This window comes from Stenella coeruleoalba (genome assembly GCF_951394435.1).
Source record: "Stenella coeruleoalba genome assembly, chromosome: 11".
Lineage (NCBI taxonomy): Eukaryota > Metazoa > Chordata > Mammalia > Artiodactyla > Delphinidae > Stenella > Stenella coeruleoalba.
In genome coordinates, this window is record NC_137157.1 from 80,486,190 (window position 1) to 80,507,222 (window position 21,033).

The 21,033-nt window shown below is 38.0% G+C and overlaps 1 protein-coding gene across 3 annotated transcripts in view; it reads left to right on the forward strand.

Moving 5' to 3' along the window:
- The window catches only part of ITPR2 (inositol 1,4,5-trisphosphate receptor type 2), a 527,231-nt gene that overhangs the window by 260,851 nt on the left and 245,347 nt on the right, over positions 1-21,033 (forward strand). For all 3 annotated transcript variants that reach the window (XM_079936794.1, XM_079936796.1, XM_079936795.1), the window contains 2 exons: positions 18,682-18,810; positions 20,027-20,147. In XM_079936794.1, coding sequence (XP_079792920.1) covers positions 18,682-18,810; positions 20,027-20,147 — 250 coding nt within the window. The remainder of the gene's footprint in view (positions 1-18,681; positions 18,811-20,026; positions 20,148-21,033) is intronic.

Consider the following 21,033-nt stretch of genomic DNA (forward strand, 5'->3'; position numbering starts at 1 on the left):
TTCACTAATAGAAGATAGTGTATAGCTAACTCCTTAGACTTATATGACTTATGGTGGCCTGTCCCAGTCCTTTGGCTTCCTACATTCCTGAGTGCTGGTCGTTTACAGGGGCCTCACTTAGATGTATTGGAGGAGAGGGGTTAGTGAAGTCCACATGGATGGGTGCCGATTGCTATCCGTTAGCTCACTGCCTTCCTACAATTCTTTCTGGAAGGAAGGAAGGCTAAAGGGATATAATAAAACATTAGCTGTAGATCCAGACATCCAAGAGCAATCTTAGATAATAGAATAAATCACATATTCCAGTCTAGGAGCTCTTTTATTTAGTCAAGGCTCGCAGGTGGAATGTACTTATTTCGCCTTTGGTATGGGGTAGTGTGAGTGAGCTCTGCTGTGTTCACGCATGTGTGAAACAAGGCAATCCTGTTTTACCTCATTTCTGGAGACCTTAAAAGCCACTCGCTACCTTCCTCAGGTAGACCTGCATCCTGTTTTACACAGGACTTAACATACCACTCATATTTACCCCTGTGACCTTGTGAAAGCCCTTGTAAGTGACTGGCCACAAGTATCTCCAGAGACCTTGGAGCAAAGGATGGTTTATATGCTGATGGCTGAGCTTTAAAACTGCACGTGCAGGAAGACATTAAAGAGATTACAGACTGATTTGCAGAGTTGCACAGTGCTATGGACTAAAGATAAGCTTGAAAAGACCAAGGTCACATTCTAGGCATCATGATCTGCAAAGCTAAAAGGATTTTTATTTTTAAACCAAAGAAGGCTTGATGATACCTGTCATTGATTATGCTACCTTGGAAACAGTCTTTTCCATTGATGTGTTTATTCATAAGGCTAAAGGGTACATATTCTTTTTTTTTTTAAAGTATGCATGTAGGGAGGATTTTTATTTTAGCTATTCAATATTTAAGTAGACATAGTGTTATTAGTATATAAAGGCTTTAAGGGAATTGCAAGTTTTCTTGGTCTATTCAATCATTATGTCTAACCACAACAGCTTAACTATACTGCAGAAGCATTTTTTTTTCTTTCCTTCTTGTTTCCCTCTGATTTATATTTTAAAGCAGCAACTCTCTTATCCCCTCACCGAGAATGACAAGGACTCACCCTTCCTACTTCAGGGAAGGGGCAGGAAACCTGACTTTTCCATATTTGGGATTTGTCTTTCTCCCCGTGAAGACAGATTAAGGAGCCAACACACACTTTCAAATTCAAATACAAAAAAAATATGGTTAAAAAAGTGGAGTGTGGCCTTTGAGGTGAATTTTCAGTTCAGTAGAACAGTAGCTCTCAAACTTTAGTGAGCAGCAGAAGTATCTGCAGGATTTGTTAGAACACATGTTGCTGGGCCTCACTCCCATAGTTTCTGATTCAGTAGATGTGAGACTTGGCATTTTTAACAAGTTTTCAGGTGATGCTGAAGCTGCTGGTCCAGCGACCACACTTTGAGAATCACTGCAGTAGAGCAAGGTAGTCAGCAATAGGCATTTTAGAGTCATTAGCCAGACCAGAGTTCAAGTTTAGGCTCTGTCTCTTACTAGCTCAGTTATCCTGGGCAAGGTACTTAGCCCTCTGACCCTGAGTTTCCTTATTTGTCAAATACATACAATAATAACACATTCCTGGGCTTCCCTGGTGGCGCAGTGGTTGAGAGTCCGCCTGCCGATGCAGGGGACGCGGGTTCGTGCCCTGGTCTGGGAAGATCCCACATGCCGCGGGGCGGCTAGGCCCATGAGCCACGGCCGCTGAGCCTGCGCGTCCGGAGCCTGTGTTTCGCAGCGGGAGAGGCCGCAGCAGTGAGAGGCCCGCGTACCGCTAAAAAAAAAAAAAAAGTAAATAACACATTCCTTATGGCGTTACTGGGAGGCTTCAGTGAGATAATACGTATACAGCTCTTAGCACATGCTCGGCACTTAGAGAGTTGGTGCCATCACCCATTTTATCCCTGTCATGGTTAACATCGCTGGTATATTACAAGGTTATATGTAGCCTTTAAAGCAATTTCAAGTAGCTTCCCCAAGACCCGATAACAATGTTGAGGATAACCTAAAGGAGGCCCATCTTATGCAGGCAAGAGCCAGAAACCATGTTCGTGAAGCTGGACACACACAATAGTGACTTGATGTAGAGATGGACTAAATTCAGATATTACAACAAAGTTATGAAATCCTGGAGCAACTGATTTACATCAGTGAGACATGGTGAAGGTAATCTGGAGGAAAGGTATTTGGTAAATTGGACCTAAAGAATCGTAGGATCTTAGGGTTGAAAGACACTGGCAGTCCTACCGTTCACAGTTTCTAGCACCTGCCTGTATATTTCCATTTCTAATGATCTCATTACTTCTTTGTGAGACAACTGATTTCATTACTGCGCAACTTGAATTGTTAGAAACCAAAACTGAGCCAGATTTTTTTTTTAATTTTTAAATTTTATTTTATTCATTTTCTTATACAACAGGTTCTTATTAGTCATCAATTTTATACACATCACTGTATACATGTCAGTCCCAATCGCCCAATTCATCACACCACCATCCCCACCCCCCCGCTGCTTTCCACCATTGGTGTCCATACGTTTGTTCTATAAATCTGTGTCTCAAATTTCTGCCCTGCAAACCCGGTTCATCTGTACTATTTTTCTAGGTTCCACATATATGCGTTAATATACGATATTTGTTTTGCTCTTTCTGACTTACTTCACTCTGTATAACAGTCTCTAGATCCATCCATGTCTCAACTAATGACCCAATTTCGTTCCTTTTTATGGCTGAGTAATATTCCATTGTATATATGTACCACATCTTCTTTATCCATTCGTCTGTCAATGGGCATTTAGGTTGCTTCCATGACCTGCCTATTGTAAATAGTGCTGCAGTGAACATTGGGGTGCATGTGTCTTTTTGAATTATGGTTTTCTCAGGGTATATGCCCAGTAGTGGGATTGCTGGATCATATGGTAATTCTATTTTTAGTTTTTTAAGGAACCTCCATACTGTTCTCCATAGTGCCTGTATCAATTTACAGTCCCACCAACAGTGCAAGAGGGTTCCCTTTTCTCCACACCCACTCCAGCATTTGTTGTTTGTAGATTTTCTGATGATGCCCATTCTATCTGGTGTGAGGTGATACCTCATTGTAGTTTTGATTTGCATTTCTCTAATAATTAGTGATGTTGAGCAGCTTTTCATGTGCCTCTTGGCCATCTGTATGTCTTCTTTACAGAAATGTCTATTTAGGTCTTCTGCCCATTTTTGGATTGGGTTGTTTGTTTTTTTTAATATTGAGCTGCATGAGCTGTTTATATATTTTGGAGATTAATCCTTTGTCAGTTCCTTCATTTGCAAATATTTTCTCCCATTCTGAGGGTTGTCTTTTGGTCTTGTTTATGGTTTCCTTTGCTGTGAAAAAGGTTTTAAGTTTCATTAGGTCCCATTTGTTTATTTTGGTTTTTATTTCCATTACTCTAGGAGGTGGATCAAAAAAGATCTTGCTATGATTTATGGCAAAGAGTGTTCTTCCTATGTATTCCTCTAAGAATTTTATACTGTCTGGTCTTACATTTAGGTCTCGAATCCATGTTGAGTTTACTTTTGTGTATTGTGTTAGGGAATGTTCTAATTTCATTCTTTTACATGTAGCTGTCCAATTTTCCCAGCACCACTTATTGAAGAGACTGTCTTTTCTCCATTGTATATCCTTGCCTCCTTTATCATAGATTAGTTGACCATAGGTTCGTGGGTTTATTTCTGGGCTTTCTATCTTGTTCCATTGATCTATGATTCTGTTTTTGTGCCAGTACCATATTGTCTTGATTACTGTGGCTTTGTAGTATAGTCTGAAGTCAGGGAGACTGATTCCTCCAGCTCTGTATTTTTCCCTCAAGACCGCTTTTGCTATTAGGGGTCTTTTGTGTCTCCATACAAATTTTAAGATTTTTTGTTCTAGTTCCATAAAAAATGCCATTGGTAATTTGATAGGGATTGCATTGAATCTGTAGATTGCTTTGGGTAGTATAGTCATTTTCAGAATATTGAGTCTTCCAATCCAAGAACATGGTATATCTCTCCATCTGTTGGTATCATCTTTAATTTCTTTCATCAGTGTCTTATAGTTTTCTGCATACAGGTCTTTTGTCTTCCTAGGTTGGTTTATTCCTAGGTATTTTATTCTTTTTGTTGCAATGGTAAATGGGAGTGCTTCTCTTTCAGATTTTTCATCATTAGTGTATAGGAATGCAAGAGATTTCTGTGCATTAATTTTGTATCCTGCAACTTTACCATTGATTAGCTCTAGTATTTTTCTAGTGGCATCTTTAGGATTCTCTATGTATAGTATCATGTCATCTGCAAACAGTGACAGTTTTATGTCCTCTTTTCCAATTTGTGTTCCTTTTATTTCTTCTTCTTCTCTGATTGCCGTGGCTAGGACTTCCAAAACTATGTTGAATAATAGTGGTGAGAGTGGACATCCTTGTCTTTTTCCTGATCTTAGAGGAAATACTTTCAATTTTTCACCATTGAGAATCACGTTTGCTGTGGGTTTGTCGTATATGGCCTGTATTATGTTGAGGTAGTTTCCCTTTATGCCCACTTTCTGGACAGTTTTTTAATCATAAATGGGTGTTGAATTTTGTCAAAAGCTTTTTCTGCATCTATTGAGATGATCATATGTTTTTTATTCTTCAGTTTGTTAATATGGTGTATCACATTGATTGATTTGTGTATATTGAAGGATCCTTGCATCCCTGGGATAAATCCCACTTGATCATGGTGTATGATCTTTTTAAAGTGTTGTTGGATTCTGTTTGCTAGTATTTTGTTGAGGATTTTTTCATCTATATGCATCAGTGATATTGGTCTGTAATTTTCTGTTTTTGTAGTATCTTTGTCTGGTTTTGGTATCAGGGTGATAGTGGCCTCATAGAATGAGTTTGGGAGTGTTCCTTCCTCTGCAATTTTTTGGAAGAGTTTGAGAAGGATGGATTTTAGCTCTTCTCTAAATGTTTGATAGAATTCACCTGTGAAGCCATCTGGTCCTGGGCTTTTGTTTGTTGAAAGATTTTTAATCACAGTTTCAATTTCATTACTTGCGATTGGTCTGTTCATATTTTCTATTTCTTCGTGTCAGTCTTGGAAGGTTATACCTTTCTAAGAATTTGTCCATTTCTTCCAGGTTGTCCATTTTATTGGCATAGAGTTGCTTGTAGTAGTCTCTTCGGATGCTTTGTATTTCTGTGTTGTCTTTTATAACTTCACCTTTTTCATTTCTAATTTTATTCATTTGAGTCCTCTCCCTCTTTTTCTTGATGAGTCTGGCTAATGGTTTATCAATTTTTCTTATCTTCTCAAAGAACCAGCTTTTAGTTTTATTGGTCTTTGCTCTTGTTTTCTTTGTTTCCATTTCATTTATTTCTGCTCTGATCTTTATGATTTCTTTCCTTCTGCTAACTTTGGGTTTTGCTTGTTCTTCTTTCTCTAGTTCCTTTAGGTGTAAGTTTAGATTGTTTATTTGAGATTTTTCTTGTTTCTTGAGGTAGGCTTGTACAGCTATAAACATCCCTGTTAGAACTGCTCTTGCTGCATCCCATAGATTTTGGATCATCGTGTTTTCATTGTCATTTGTCTCTAGGTATTTTTTGATTTCTTCTTTGATTTCTTCAGTGATCTCTTGGTTATTTAGTAATGTATTGTTTAGCCTCCATGTGTTTGTGTTTTTTATGTTTTTTTCCCTGTATTGATTTCTAATCTCATAGTGTTGTAATCAGAAAAGATGCTTGATATGATTTCCATTTTCTTAAATTTACTGAGGCTTGATTTGTGACCCAAGATGTGATCTATCCTGGAGAATGTTCCATGCTCACTTGAGAAGAAAGTGTCATCTGCTATTTTAGATGGGATGTCCTATAAATATCAGTTAAGTCTATCTGGTCTATTGTCTCATAAAGCTTCTGTTTCCTTATTAATTTTCTGTTTGGATGATCTGTCCATTGGTGTATGTGAGATGTTAAAGTCCCCCACTACTATTGTGCTACTGTCAATTTCCTCTTTTATAGCTGTTAGCAGTTGCCTTATGTATTGAGGTTCTCCTATGTTGGGTGCATATATAATTGTTATATCTTCTTCTTGGATTGATTCCTTGATCATATGTGTCCTTCCTTGTCTCTTGTAACATTCTTTATTTTAAAGTCTATTTTATCTGATATGAGTATTCCTACTCCAGCTTTCTTTTGATTTCCATTTGCATGGAATATCTTTTTCCATCCCCTCACTTTCAGTCTGCATGTGTCCCTAGGTCTGAAGTGGGTCTCTTGTAGACAGCATATAGATGGGTCTTGTTTTTGTATCCCTTCAGCAAGCCTGTGCCTTTTGGCTGGAGCATTTAATCCATTTACATTTAAGGTAATTATCAATATGTATGTTCCTATGACCATTTTCCTAATTGTTTTGGGTTTGTTTTTGTAGGTCCTTTTCTTCTCTTGTGTTTGCCACTTAGAGAAGTTCCTGTAGTGTTTGTTTTAGAGCTGGTTTGGTGGTGCTGAATTCTCTTAGCCTTTGGTTGTCTGTAAAGCTTTTGATTTCTGAATGAGGTCCTTGCCGGGAAGAGTAATCTTGGTTGTAGTTTCTTCCCTTTCATCACTTTAAGTATATCATGCCACTCCCTTCTGGCTGTAGAGTTTCTGCTGAGAAATCATTTGTTAACCTTATGGGAATTCCCTTGTATGTTATTTGTTGTTTTTCCCTTGCTGCTTTCAATAATTTTTCTTTGTTTTTAATATTTGCCAATTTGATTACTATGTGTCTTGGCATATTTCTCCTTGGGTTTTTCCTGTGTGGGACTTGCTGCCTTTCCTGAACTTGTGTTGCTCTTTCCTTTCCCATGTTAGGGATGTTTTCGACTGTAATCTCTTCAAATATTTTCTCTGGTCCTTTCTCCTTCTGGGACCCCTATAATGCAAATGTTGTTGCGTTTACTGTTGACCCAGAGGTCTCTTAGGCTTTCTTCATTTCTTTTCATTCTTTTTTCTTTATTCTGTTCCACAGCAGTGAATTCCACCGTTCTGTCTTCCAGGTCACTTATCTGTTCTTCTGCCTCAGTTATTCTGCTATTGATTCCTTCTAGTGTAGTTTCATTTCAGTTATTGTGTTGTTCATCTCTGTTTGTTTGTTCTTTAATTCTTCTGGGTCTTTGTTAAACATTTCTTGCATCTTCTTGATATTTGCCTCCATTCTTTTTCCGAGGTCCTGGATCATCTTTACTATCATTATTGTGAATTCTCTTTCTGGAATGTTGCCTATCTCCACTTCATTTAGTTGTTTTTCTGGGGTTTTATCTTGTTCCTTCATCTGGTACATAGCCCTCTGCCTTTTCATCTTGTCTATCTTTCTGTGAATTTGGTTTCTCTCCACAGGCTGCAGGATTGTAGTTCTTCCTGCTTCTGCTGTCTGCCCTCTGGTGCATGAGACTATCTAAAAGGCTTGTGCATGTTTCCTAATGGGAGGGACCTGTGGTAGGTAGTGCTGGCTGTTTCTCTGGTGGGCAGATCTCAGTAAAACTTTAATCTGCTTGTCTGCTGATGGGTTGGGCTGAGTTCCCTCTCTGTTGGTTGTTTGGCCTGAGGCCACCCAACACTGGAACCTACCGGGGCTCTCTGGTGGGGCTAATGGAGGGCTCTTGGAGGGCTCAGGCCAAGGAGTACTTCCCAGAACTTCTGCTGCCAGTGTCCTTGTCCTCACTGTGAGACACAGCCACCCCCGGCCTCTGCAGGAGGCCCTCCAACACTAGCAGGTAGGTACGGTTCAGTCTCCCCTGGGGTCACTGCTCTTTCCCCTGGGTCCCGATGCGAACACTACTTTGTGTGTCCCCTCCAATAGTGGAGTCTGTGTTTCCCCCAGTCCTGTCGAAGTGCTGCAGTCAAATCCCACTAGCCCTCAAAGTCTGATTCTCTAGGAATTCCTCCTCCTGTTGCCAGACCCCCAGGTTGGGGAGCCTGTTGTGGGGCTCAGAACCTTCACTCCAGTGGGTGGACTTATGTGGTATAAGTGGTCTCCAGTCTGTGAGTCACCCACCCAGCAGTTATGGGATTTGATTTTATGTGATTGCGCCCCTCCTCCCATCTCACTGTGGCTTCTCCTTTGCCTTTGGATGTGGGGTATCTTTTTTGGTGATTTCCAGTGTCTTTCTCTCGATGATTGTCCAGCAGCTAGTTGTGATTCTTGTGTTCTCACAAGAGGGAGTGAGAGCACATCCTTCTACTCCACTGTCTTGGTTCAGGGCCCCAGATTTTTATCTATTATAATTTTTACTTATTCTTTCCTTCTATAGCAGCATAGAATGATTCCATTCAGGAAGAATGTAGGTGTTTACTATTCTCCTCGCTGATGATGTAGTTTGAAATGGTAAAATTATTCAACTTAAAGGAACTTAAGATCATCTAGGCTGACCTCCTAATTTTGCTCCTGGGTTCCAGAGAGATTAATTTGCTAGCATGGAGTGACTCGCCTGGCTAGTAACAGAGCTGGGAGGTCTGTGGCAGCCTATTTCAGGGATCTTTCCACAATAACTTCTCAAATGTGTCACGACAGTCCTCATGTCTCCCATTATTTTCTCCATGACTTTCAGTGGTTCCTCTTCTGTTCAGGCTTCTGGGCTCCTTGTTTTCAGTACAGTTTTGAGTTCTTTCTAATTTGTCAGTGTTTTAAACATATGGCATTCGCGATGGAACCCAGTGCTTCAGGCAGGGTCCAGCCAGCACGAAGCAGATGATTATTTTAGTAGAAATTTGGAAAGCAATCCTATTTAGAAGGCAAATGAACTATTAATATGTAGTGGCCCGCGTACCACCGTCCACCTTTCTCCTCATGTTTCTCAGGAGTCAGCACCACCAAGTTCTTTTTGTTTGCTCTTGGTAAAGCTCTCTAAAGAGTCCCCTTAATTAGTATCTTTTAGTTTCCTGTTTGTACCCCCTTGTCTGTTATCTTGGTAAGACCCATATAAGAAAAGCTTTCTGAAAGACTGCTTTTAATGAACTAAATTTGTTTATTTTTAATTTTTATTAATTTTATTTATTTTTATTTGTTTATTTGCACTGGATTGTTTCACGTCCTTACTCTATTCTGATTTTCTGACAGAGACTGCATCCATGTCCTGTAAATATAGCAGGTTTAGATAGGCAGCAAAGCTGTTAGATACATGAAAATTTGCTCTACTGTCCTTTAGAGCATTTAACGGCAGCCCACTTTGATCTCCATGCCAGTGCAGCTAAAATTGGTGTTTGTAGGGCAGAAATGCTTTCCTTTGCCTTCATAACTGATTGTTGTTGCAAAGTCAGGGGATTTGAGTCATCATTAGAAAGCATTTGGGGGGGGGCAGTGTTCAGTGTCAGACTCCCTTTTCTTTTGAAGATGTTCTCAATTTTGCTATCAATTTCAAGATTCTCTAATGGCCAGCAATACCCTAAATGATGTACTGGCAGATGAAATTAGACCGAGGGATAACTTAGAGACACACCTAACACATTGTCATGTCATTGCCCCATCAGTCATTGCTAAACAAGACAAATCAGAGTATTTCATTTCCAAAGAGATCACTTGAGCATTCTCTCCCTTTGTTTAGCTTACCAAATAGGTAGGAAATGGGAGTAAAGATAAATTTATATGTACTCTGAAACACACTTTCTAGGTTCTCTAATTTGATAGGATTGTGTAGGTTTTCTTTCCTTGATGAGTTGATTCCATTATTTTCTTCACTTTCTGAAGTTGAACGAGCCATCGAAAAGTCTCATTCTAAAGCCTTCTTTGAATATGCCCTTATTAGCTAACATTGCAGCCAAGTGAAGAGTGTAAATATTCTGTAAATATTGTTTTGTGTGTAGCACCTTTCCCTCAGTTGTAATTCTGTTTTTCTCCTCAGTTTTCATGCTGAATTATACTGATGGTGCCCAGGTGGGATGAGCACTTGTTTGGCTCTTCTCGATTGATGATTGGTCGGCCCCTGTCCTGCCCTTCAAGTCAATTTCAGCGTTTATCATAGTTGATTGATTCCTTCTTGAAACCTGTCCTCACTTGGCCCCCAGGATATCAGCCCTGCTCCCACCTCACTGGCCACTCCCTTTCAATCTCCTTTGCTGTTTCCTCCAAATCTTCCCAGCTTCTAAACATTGAAATGTGCCAGGCTTAAACCTTAGACTTGCTCCCTTCTCTGTCTACAGTCACTTGCTTGCTGATCTCATCCACTCTCCTAACTTTAATCCCACGCTGGTTGAAGCTTGGGTCCTTCCCCTGATAGTCTCACATATCTCGCTGCCCATGAGACATCTCCAGTTGGCTATCGAACCTCAAACTCTTCATTCACTTTCATGGCCCACTAAAATTAATTCCTTCTCAAGTCATTTGTATCTCAGTAAACGGCAATTCCATCATTCAGTCTAGGCATTCGGGCATAAAAATCTTGGTGTCATCTGTAACTCTTATTTTCTTGCTCTTCAGTTTAATCCTTTAGCAAATTCTGCAAGCATTAACCTTAAAATATTCAAAATCTGACTACCTCTGAATACTTTGATCAGTGCCACCCTGCAACAAGGTACCATTAACTCTCATCTGGATAACTTCAGTAGCTTCATAACCTGTCTTCCCTGCTTCTACTCTTGCCCCCTCCCTTCATCATCTATTCTCTATACAGCAGCTATAATGATTAAAAAAGAGGAAGAACTTTGATTCAGGTCACTCCTCTGCTCAGATTCCTCACAGAGTAAAACCACTACATGATTGGGCTTTCCCCTGTCCAACAAACACCCCCATCCCCGCCCTTACTTCCCAGTGTGCTCTTGTTCTCCCCCTACCTAGCTCTCTGCTTCATCTGGTGGCCTCTTGCTGCTCCTCAGATATGGCAAACACACTCTCATCTCAGCATCTTTGCATCTGCCTGGGATGCTCTCATCCCCCAGGTACCCTCCATTCTCGTGACTTCTTTCAGGCCCTTGCCTAAAGTCTTCAGAGAGGCCTTGGCTGACTACCTGGTGTAAAGTAACAATGTCTTCCTTCCGTCCCTCTTTCATTTGCTTCATTTTATCCCCACCTGATGTGTTTATATGTATTTGTGCTTGTTTCTGCTGAAACAAAAGAAAGGCAGAGATTTTGTCTGTTTGGTTCACTGCTGCATAGCTGACCTAGAACAGCATCTCACACATAGTAGATACTCAGTATTTGTGTTATTATTTATGTATTTATTTAGGCTGCACCATGTGGCCCGCGGGATCCCAGTTTCCCAACCAGGGACTGAACCCGGGCCATGGCAGTGAAAGCCCTGAGTCCCAACCGGGGAATTCCCAGTATTTGTGGAATAAATAAATAAATATCATCTGAAGTTAAAAATATTTAAAAAGTGAATTTGAAAACAAATTGTGTGGTTTTAGCATAGAATTAAGTGGGCCTGTCAATGGAATGGAATAAATAGCCAGAAAAAGATTTTTACTTACGTAAGATATTAAGATATAATAAAGAAATTATCACCTATTAGTAGGGAAATGATGGGTCATTTCCGGTGATCAGCAAACGTTTTCTGTGCAGATCTTGATAGTTTTTCAGGCTACTATCACAGCTCTTATAACAATTACTAAAGGAAAAGGAGTCATAGACAATATATAAATAAATAGATATGGCTAGATTTGACCCATGATAGTTTGCCTACCCCTGGATTATTAAATTAAAAATAATAAACTCCATTAGGGTTGTGACTTTTATATGTTTTGTTGTTCACTGATGGATCCCAGGTACACAGAATGTCCTTGGCATGGAATATGGGCATTCAATAAAAATGGTTGATTTGAGCTAAATCAAAATGACATTTGAAGACCCTGGCTATTTGGGGTGAAATGAACTCAGTTCATGTCCTCACATCATACATTAGCGTAAATTGCAATAGATTTTAGAGATAAATGTGAAATGATAAAAATGGTTGGAAATGTAGGTGGATATTTGTCTGTCTTTGGATGAGAGAGTTATTTTTAAGCATAAGAGCAATAGATGAAGTTAGCTAAGGAAAAAACATTTCACTATTTGAAAATTTAAAACTTAAGTATATAAAAACATCATAAAAATAAAAGAACATCAAAATAGAAAAAGTTACTCTACATTAAAAAAGGCTAATAACCTTTATACAAAGAACATATAAATAGATAGATAGATAAGAAAAGCACTATAACAATCTAATGATAAAATGAGCCAAATTCAGGCATTCATGGTTTATAGAGGAGGACATACAAGTAAATCCCTGAGAAAATAGTCAACTGTTAATAATTTTAAGAAAATAAAAAGGAAAATAAGATCTAATTTCTAACTGTCAAAGTTTAAGACTAAAAAGATAAAAGTAAAACGGTAATATTAAATGTTGGTTCACATACCTTGCTGATGAGAGTAAATTTATGCTCTTTTTGAAAAGCATTTTGGTAGTACATTAAAAAAAGCCTTCATACCTTTTTAATGTGTCAAGTAATTTACCTTCCAAGAATCTGTCCTTAGGAAATAATTAGAAATGATATCAAGGATTTATGGGCAAGGAAGTTCAACATATTTTTATAATAAAATACAGTAGGAAATAGTTTACATATTTAATAATAGAGAAATGTTTCAACAAATTATGATATATCTAAAAGATTTAAGTTATAGTATCACTGATTATTTTTTGAAGTTTTTTTTTTTTTTTTTTTTGCTGTACACGGGCCCCTCACTGCTGTGGCCTCTCCCATCGCGGAGCACAGGCTCCGGACGCACAGGCTCAGCGGCCATGGGTCACGGGCCCAGCCACTCCGCGGCATGTGGGATCTTCCCAGACTGGGGCACGAACCCGTGTCCCCTGCATCGGCAGGCGGACTCTCAACCACTGTGCCACCAGGGAAACACTGAAGATTTTTAATGATATGAGAAGTGCTAATGATTGAGTGATGAGTATTAAAAGGGGAATAAAAAACCGCTTATCCAGAATTATTTCTTTTATGTAAAATATATAGGAGCAAAAAGATTAGAAGAAAAGATTCCAAGATGTTAACCATGGTTTTGTTTGGATTTTGAGATTATGGATAATTTTTGTTTTCCATTTTGTATTTTTCTATTTTTTACAGGGTTCCTACAGTTAATATTTTTCTTAACATCAATATATATTACCTTTTAAAAAATGAATTTAAAATTCTAAGAAAGTGTAGGCACAGATGACTCACATAAAAAGGAGATATTAAAAGCGAATGTTTGGAAAAGTTTTGGCCTCAAATAAAGGAATGCAAATTAAAATAAATATGAGATATCACCTCAGATATTTATAAGAACATTTTTACTGCCTATGAGGAATAAAAAAAATGATTTTTAAGATTTGTATTCCGTGGTCTGTATGATCAAAAGTATATTACTGGCGAGAGCTGCCCTATCCAGTAGGGTAGCAACTTGCCACATTTAAATTTAATTAGATAAAATAAAATTTAAAAAACGATTTCAAGTGCTGAATAAGCACATGTCTAGTGGTTACTATCTTGGACAACCCAGATATAGAAGATTTCTATCATTGCCGAAAGTCCTCTTGGACAGGGCTGCTCCAGTGTATGTATGATAACTTATTTAACCCAATCTGTCATCTTTGGAAGAGTAACAGTCACTTTTAGAGCAGGAGAGAGAAGGGACATCATATATACAAGGGGAGAAATCTCAGAAATAATTATATCTAGAAATTACGCTTAATGTTTATTTGTTCAACCAATAATTTTAAATACGTACTATGTGCTAAGGTACTGCATGTGCAGTGGGGACCAAGACAGAGCAGCTCCTGGTGTCTAGGGACTTACATTCTAATGGTGGAGACAGATTTTTACTTGCTCTTCCCCCAGAAACCTCCATGGCTATTTCTTCACTTCCTTTGGTTCTTTGTTAAAATGTTACCTTATACAGAGAAGTTCTCCAAGCAATTTAGATAAAATAGTAATCCTTCTCTGTACCTACTCCTCCTGCTGTATTGCCTTCACTACTTGCTTTTTATTTTTCTGAAAGTCTATTTATTTGCTCTATTTTTACCACTTATATGTTTGTTAATTTGTATATTGTGTGTCTCTTTTGATTAGAATCAGAGTTTCAGTAGAGTAGGGACTTTGTTTTGTTTGGTTCCCTGTTCTAACTCCTAGTCTAATAGTTTTAATTTAACAATTTATGTCCCTAAGTGATAGTCCATGAAATTTTATAGGTGCGTAGTAAAATTCATCTGGAAGCAGAAAAGGACAGATATTTCAAAAGGTGATTTTTTTTTCTTGGAAAGGACAATGAAGGTAGACTCGTTTTTCCAGTGTAAAACACATTACAAATTGAAAATCATTTCATTCTTATAGAATTGAATTAAAATACTTAAAAAATAATGATACGTGGAGCATACCAGAGATATGAGGAGAGATTTAAACAGTGATTAGTGATACACTATAAGATAAAATTCAAGTAACCTGAGAGTGAGGCAAGAAATTACTATTAAATCAATGTTTGGAGGACAATTGGATATCAGTATGGAAAAAAACTAATCAGAATGCATGAATCGGGTCACCTACAGCAGCAAATTCAGATAGCTTTAAAAGTTAAGTAGGAGTCAACATGTGGATGGAGATGGGAGAAGGACTCCCAAAAAAAGCTAGAACAAAAATGTACAGAATATTCTTTTCTTTCATGGAAGGGATTTTTCCTTCTTTATATTAAACAAATGGAAATGACCCAAATAGAAAAAAACAGTGCCTGAATGCTAAAAATTATTTTACACCATGAAATGTAATGAAAGGAATATTCTAAAGAGTCAGAATGTGAAAATACATGTGAAATGACTGCTGAAAAGTTTCTTATGTAAAATACGTTTACTGATATGTAATATACAGTCATTATCCATGTTTCGTTTTAAAGTGGCTTAGAGGGTTTGAATCATCTCTACGTGACAAAATATAGACATGAAATTATTATGTGAAAAATGCCCTGCCTTGTTAGCAATGTCAGAAATGCCAGATAAAATAACTTTTAGGTATCATTAAACTGGCAAAAGTCATTATAATTTACAGAGATAACAGTTCTAGCAGCAAACAGATGGCACACTCCAAGAGGTGTGGGAAGGGTTAAAGGAACCAGGAGTGACAGGGAAGCATCCAGGAATTGGTAACAATGCAAAGCTATTGCCACCCCAGGCCTGAAGGGGCAAGGGTGGCACCAGTGTTACCAGAGCCCAGAGAGAACTTGGAGACATTGCAGAAGGGCTCCAGCAGAAGCTATACCCAGAGACACAGACACTGCTGAAGCCTCAACGAGGAGAATGGAGATTGGGATGCAGGTAGAGGCAGAGGCAGAGTAGGTACCTGACTTCTTTGTCTTCCACTCTGTGATCTTCTGCCAGTGCGTCGCATCAGCTGAACCTAACCAGAGCCCGAAAGCTAGAGCTAGTTGATGGTAATGAAGGAACATCCTGTGTATGCACAGATAGGTTGTTGATATCATTGTAAATTTATTGTTTTAGAGGATGAGCCCAGCAAGTAGTACAGAACTGTCTATATAACCTCATCTGGTGATTCCTCTTTTGGTGACATATACCCCCAAAATCTGAAAGTAAAAATAATAATTTTGCATAATCCTGTATAATAACAATAATTGGGGGGCGGGGGGGAATCACATAAGACTCGCAGGAAAGAAATAGCTAAGAAAATAAGAAAATGATTTGTATTTTTTATCTACGTATACCTAACTAAACTCATTCCAAAAATGGATTAAAGCATGATGGTGCATTAGAGTAATGGAATAAATATAGCGTTTTGAAATAAGTGTTTAAATAATGATGGTACATGGGAATGTTTGATAGGAAATAATGGTATGTGAATAATATCTGCAAACAGAAACTTTAAAAATATATGTATTACACATAAAATGTAATTTTATTTGAGCCATTTCTAATCTTTATTGGGAAGAAACAGTAAAAATAAGTAAAAGACAAGATAAAGAAATATTGCTAATAATTAGGTTCCTTATTTCCTGAAAAATTTTTAAGGACTTTAATTAAAAAGGTGGCTTCCTTATCTCTTGCCTGTCCATAATATTACAGTGTAAGATACAGGCTCTAAAGGTGAAAAAGTTGTCATTCATCTGAGGCATAAAAAGTATCTTGAACATTATTTGAATTTCTTGTACAAATGAATTGAGGAATAGGTTCCACATAGTTGTGTAAACCCAGAATTTCCACGACCAGGATTTTGAGGAAAGCCTTCATCTAGAAGTATTATAGATAACTTTTATTAATTAATCCACTGACTAAAGCAAATCTGTGGGGTTCTTTAGCAAATGATCAGTTGCAGGTAATGTAGTGTGATTCTATAGTAGCTCCAGAAAGCCCCGTTCAATTGTGTGAAATGTCACTGGATGAGGAAGAAGCTTCTCTGGGCTGGTTATGGTAGAATTGTTCAACTACTTACTCAACTTTAATATACTTTTATCCTATGTATCAGAAAAATTCACCATAAAAGCCAGTGCTGTAAGACACTAAATGAAATAAATCCTACTTAATACCCATCATGGGAAAATCAATTTTGTATTAGATCTGGGACCACATTAAATTTTAACCTGAGGTTTGATATTCTACAAATAGAGTCTAACCCTTAGTTAAACTAAGATAAAATGAGTCCTTTCTTATTCTCTCTTATTCTTTCATTAAAAAAAATTAATTGGTTCATTCTTTTCACAAACATTTATTGAACTTTTGTATTTACTACGCATTATGTTATGTGCTGAAACAATAACTAAAAGATGACATAACTTGACATAATTTATTTTCTTTAATTGCATCATTTTCTACAGTAACTATGGGATTAGACACACTAAAAACCTTTTAGTTCTGATGACACCCCTGTCAGGTAGGTGTCATTTAATAGATGGGGAAAAAGTGAGCTGCCCCTGACGGGAAGCGACTTAGAAGCAAAACAGACCCTGTGCTCTTTCTTCTCTCTCCATTCAGCAAACACTGTTATTTTCCAGACTGAAACATTGGGGCACGTGGTTTGAGGAGGGAGTTTTTGGAGAATTTATTTGTGTGCAGGGTTTTAAAGGAATATCAGATTAAATTATGTTTCCTTACTCTTGATTAATCACCTATTGAAAAGAATAAAAAACTTACATAAAAATTCGAATTGTCTAAGAACATCTGGAACATCTGGCCACCATACTGACTCACTGTAATCTCGTGGATATTTAAACATTCTTCCTTTGCCCAGTTCTTGAGTCCTTCCTCGCACCCTATGTTCTCCCTCCCTCACTTTTTTTATCTCCATGCTCTTTTTTTTTCACCACCCAACTTTTTTTCATTCAGTTTTAATCGTGTATCTTAGCTTTTGCAATTTGTCAACCCTGACATGTTTGGAAGTTTACAGTTTGTTTAGCAGAATGACCAATTACAGCCTCATTTAATCCCACATAAAGGTCAGAGCCCATGTTCTTTGCTGATGTTCCCTTTGCTCTAGTGTCCTGTCTTCTTGCTTAGCCAACTCTGAGAAGAAGGCACGAACACACCCTCCATGCTTCCCAGATAATCTGGGGATGAACAGTCAAAATTGTTGGCAAGTTTGACCTTTTATTTTATTTATTTATTTATTTATTATTATTATTTTTGCGGTATGCGGGCCTCTCACTGTTGTGGCCTCTCCCGTTGTGGAGCACAGGCTCTGGACGTGCAGGCTCAGCGGCCATGGCTCACGGGCCTAGCCGCCCCGCGGCATGTGGGATCTTCCCGGACCAGGGCACAAACCCGTGTCCCCTGCATCGGCAGGCGGAATCTCAACCACTGCGCTACCAGGGAAGCCCGACCTTTTCTTATCTTTCTGTTTTCCTCTCCAAATATTTTCTGTTTGCATTCTCTAATCTGAGCCAGGTATTAGAGGTGAAAATGTATAGAGAGATATGAGCCACCATTAATCACCTTCACCACTTTCTTGTACTTATAATGACTGTTTCCTCTTTGATTTCCTCACATCAAGTGGAAAAGTGTTTTCCAGCAAAGCTAGGCTTGAGGATGGAGGGAGAAGGTTGTGTGCAGGAGGAGGGAGAAGCAGATCTGGAAGAAGGGGCTGGGGTCTGTGAAAGAATTCTGGCCCAAGGATGAAATGGCAACCAAACTTAAAGGTGAAACTACTACAGAATGATAAACTTTGAATGGATTTCAGGCAGAAATTTTTTTTAAAGTATATTTATTTAGTTATTTATTGGCTGCATTGGGTCTTAGTTGTGGCATGCGGGATCTTTCATTGCGGTACGGGGCTCTTCATTTTGGTGCACAGGCTTCTCTCTAGTTGTGGCATGCAGGTTTTCTCTTCTCTGGTTGTGGCATGCGGGCTCCAGAGCACGTGGGCTCAGTAGCTGCAGCACGCGGGCTTAGTTGCCCCACGGCATGTGGGATCTTAGTTCCCCGACCAGGGATCGAACCCATCTCCCCTGCATTGGAAGTCGGATTCTTTACCACTGGACCACCAGGGAAGTCCCAGAAATGTTTTTATTCAAAGCAACTTTCAAAAGCAGAAGAAATGTTATAAACAACCATTTCATGACAATTTTTAGAAGGTTCCAGTATTGACTTATAATTCAAAGATGAGATAGAACACATTGAGTTGTTTTGTTTTTCTCTCCAGGTTTGCAACACAACTACAGACAGGAAACACGCAGACACCTTTCTGGAGAAGTGTGTTACTGAGTCGATCATGAACGTTGTGAGCGGCTTTTTTAATTCTCCCTTTTCAGACAACAGTACCAGCCTGCAGGTAATATAAACAAACAAGTACAAAAGGAGTCTGTCACACAGAATTTCTGTACCTTATTTGAGTGTAGAAAACTTCAATACGCCTGGAAGTCCTTTCCTACACTTCTCAAGATCACTCTTCTTTCCTATTATTTCCTATTATGCCGCTTTCTGAGTTTCCCAAGCTTTATTTTAAATAAAGAGGCTCCATCTTCAAACTGAATTATTTTTGCTCTCCCTCTAAGCAAAAGAGGAACTTTCACATCTGTAGATTGACTGCCAAGTGTCGAAATAACTGGTAATGATTCTTTAAATGGATAGACATTTTGACTCAATAATTCCAGTTTAGTAAATCCCGAAAGAATTCGTAGGGATTTATATACTAAGATTTTCATTGAAGTGTTTATAATACTTAAAAATTGACATCAACCTTAAATGTCCACAAACAGGGGAATAGCTGAATAAATTATGGTATATCTGTAGATGGCTTATTATATAGCAATTAAAAATCATGTTTTAAAAGAAAAATTGATGCCTAAGGAAAATGATCATGAAGCAATGTAAAGTGAAACAGGCCACAAAATTGCATCATAGTGTCATCCAGGTTTGTGCGTGTAAAGAATATATGTGCATATATACATAAGAAAACTCAGGAAGTAATTATTTTAAAAATGTTTATACTGATTATCTCTCCATGTTAGGATTATTGGTGATTTTCGTGGCCACATATTCTACAGTGATTGTGTATTGCTCTTATAAAAGTATTATTTCAGTTATACTTTTTTTAGGGAAAACTTTTGAATGAACTATTAGAATCATGTAAAATTGTTTCTGTAGGTCAAAATTGTTGTCTCCTCTACTTGCTGATCATAGGAAACAAAAACATACAAGCAGTGAAACAAACAAACCCAAAATGCCTGCTCTGTTTATACTTGGAAATAAACCAGAGATTGTAAAAATATACTTAAATCCATGTCATTGGCTTCAAGAAATGCCATATTTTCCTGATGAAGAATATAGTTAAAATAATCAGTTTTCTATAGTGTCTGGTGTGGTGCCTCTCATGAGATGGGTACAAAATAAATATTTGTTGAATGAGATGTTCATTAAGTGGCACTGAAACTTAAAAGGCACGACAGTATTTTATTTTGGTGGGCCTTTTTTGATAATGCATAGATACTGCATCAGGAGTGTTAACGGTTTAGTGACCTGTTTGCCTCTTTTCTTTCTGTTCTCAGACACATCAGCCAGTTTTTATTCAGCTGCTTCAGTCTGCCTTCAGAATTTACAATTGCACCTGGCCAAATCCGGCACAGAAAGCCTCGGTGGAGTCCTGTATCAGAACTTTGGCTGAAGTGGGTAAGTCAGAGTGTCAGATTTTACTTATTTTCACATTTTGTGAAAGAAATCAGGCTTTTGGCTAATAGGCAATACACGTAGCTTTCCAGTTTTCAACTTAAAAAGAGAGCAGGTGTGGTTTCTGTGAAGCTGAAGATCAGTGATCAGCAAATGACTCTGAAATTGCATCCTTTTTGAGAGGGGAATATAATTGTTATATTTCTTCTTTTTAACTATTTTAAAATATATTTATTTATTTTTAAATTATTATATTTCTAACCTTAAATTTAATATTGTATATGGTGCTTTACTATAGCTCAGTAAGATATTACACAAATGAGTTTAGTTTAATTGTTATCTCAGATTTCATTATGGAATTGTCTTGTCTGTTAAGTAGCCTGATTTATTAACATCTTCATGTGGCAGGAGGACTTTCTGAGGGGTTTTTAGTTTTCTAATTTTGTGTGAAATTCATCAGTATTCATTGAGACTCTGTTATGCATACAAGGCTTCAGAAATTCCAAATAAAATGGAATGCAAGGGGATAACAGCTAAGGGAAGGTTAGTACATTGTAGGAAGAATTTCTCATAGAGTCCTCTTTTTTTTAAATAAAGTTAATTAGGGCTGTCAGAAAGGAGGAGGGAAAAGAAATATGGACTGGGCTGGACTTCAAAAAACAAACAGAAGAACTGGATCATTCTCTCAACTACAGGTGGTTCTGCAGGCATTGGGAAGGGCAGCTTATAGTGTGTTTCATTATCGTGGTCATCATCACTGCTGACATTTGTCTGTGCACACCATTTGCAATGCTAAGCAATTCACACGTATTATCTCATTTAATCCTTAGGTAGGCTCGTTGATTATTTACATTTTACAGTTGAGGAAACAGAATTATCTAGATTAGGT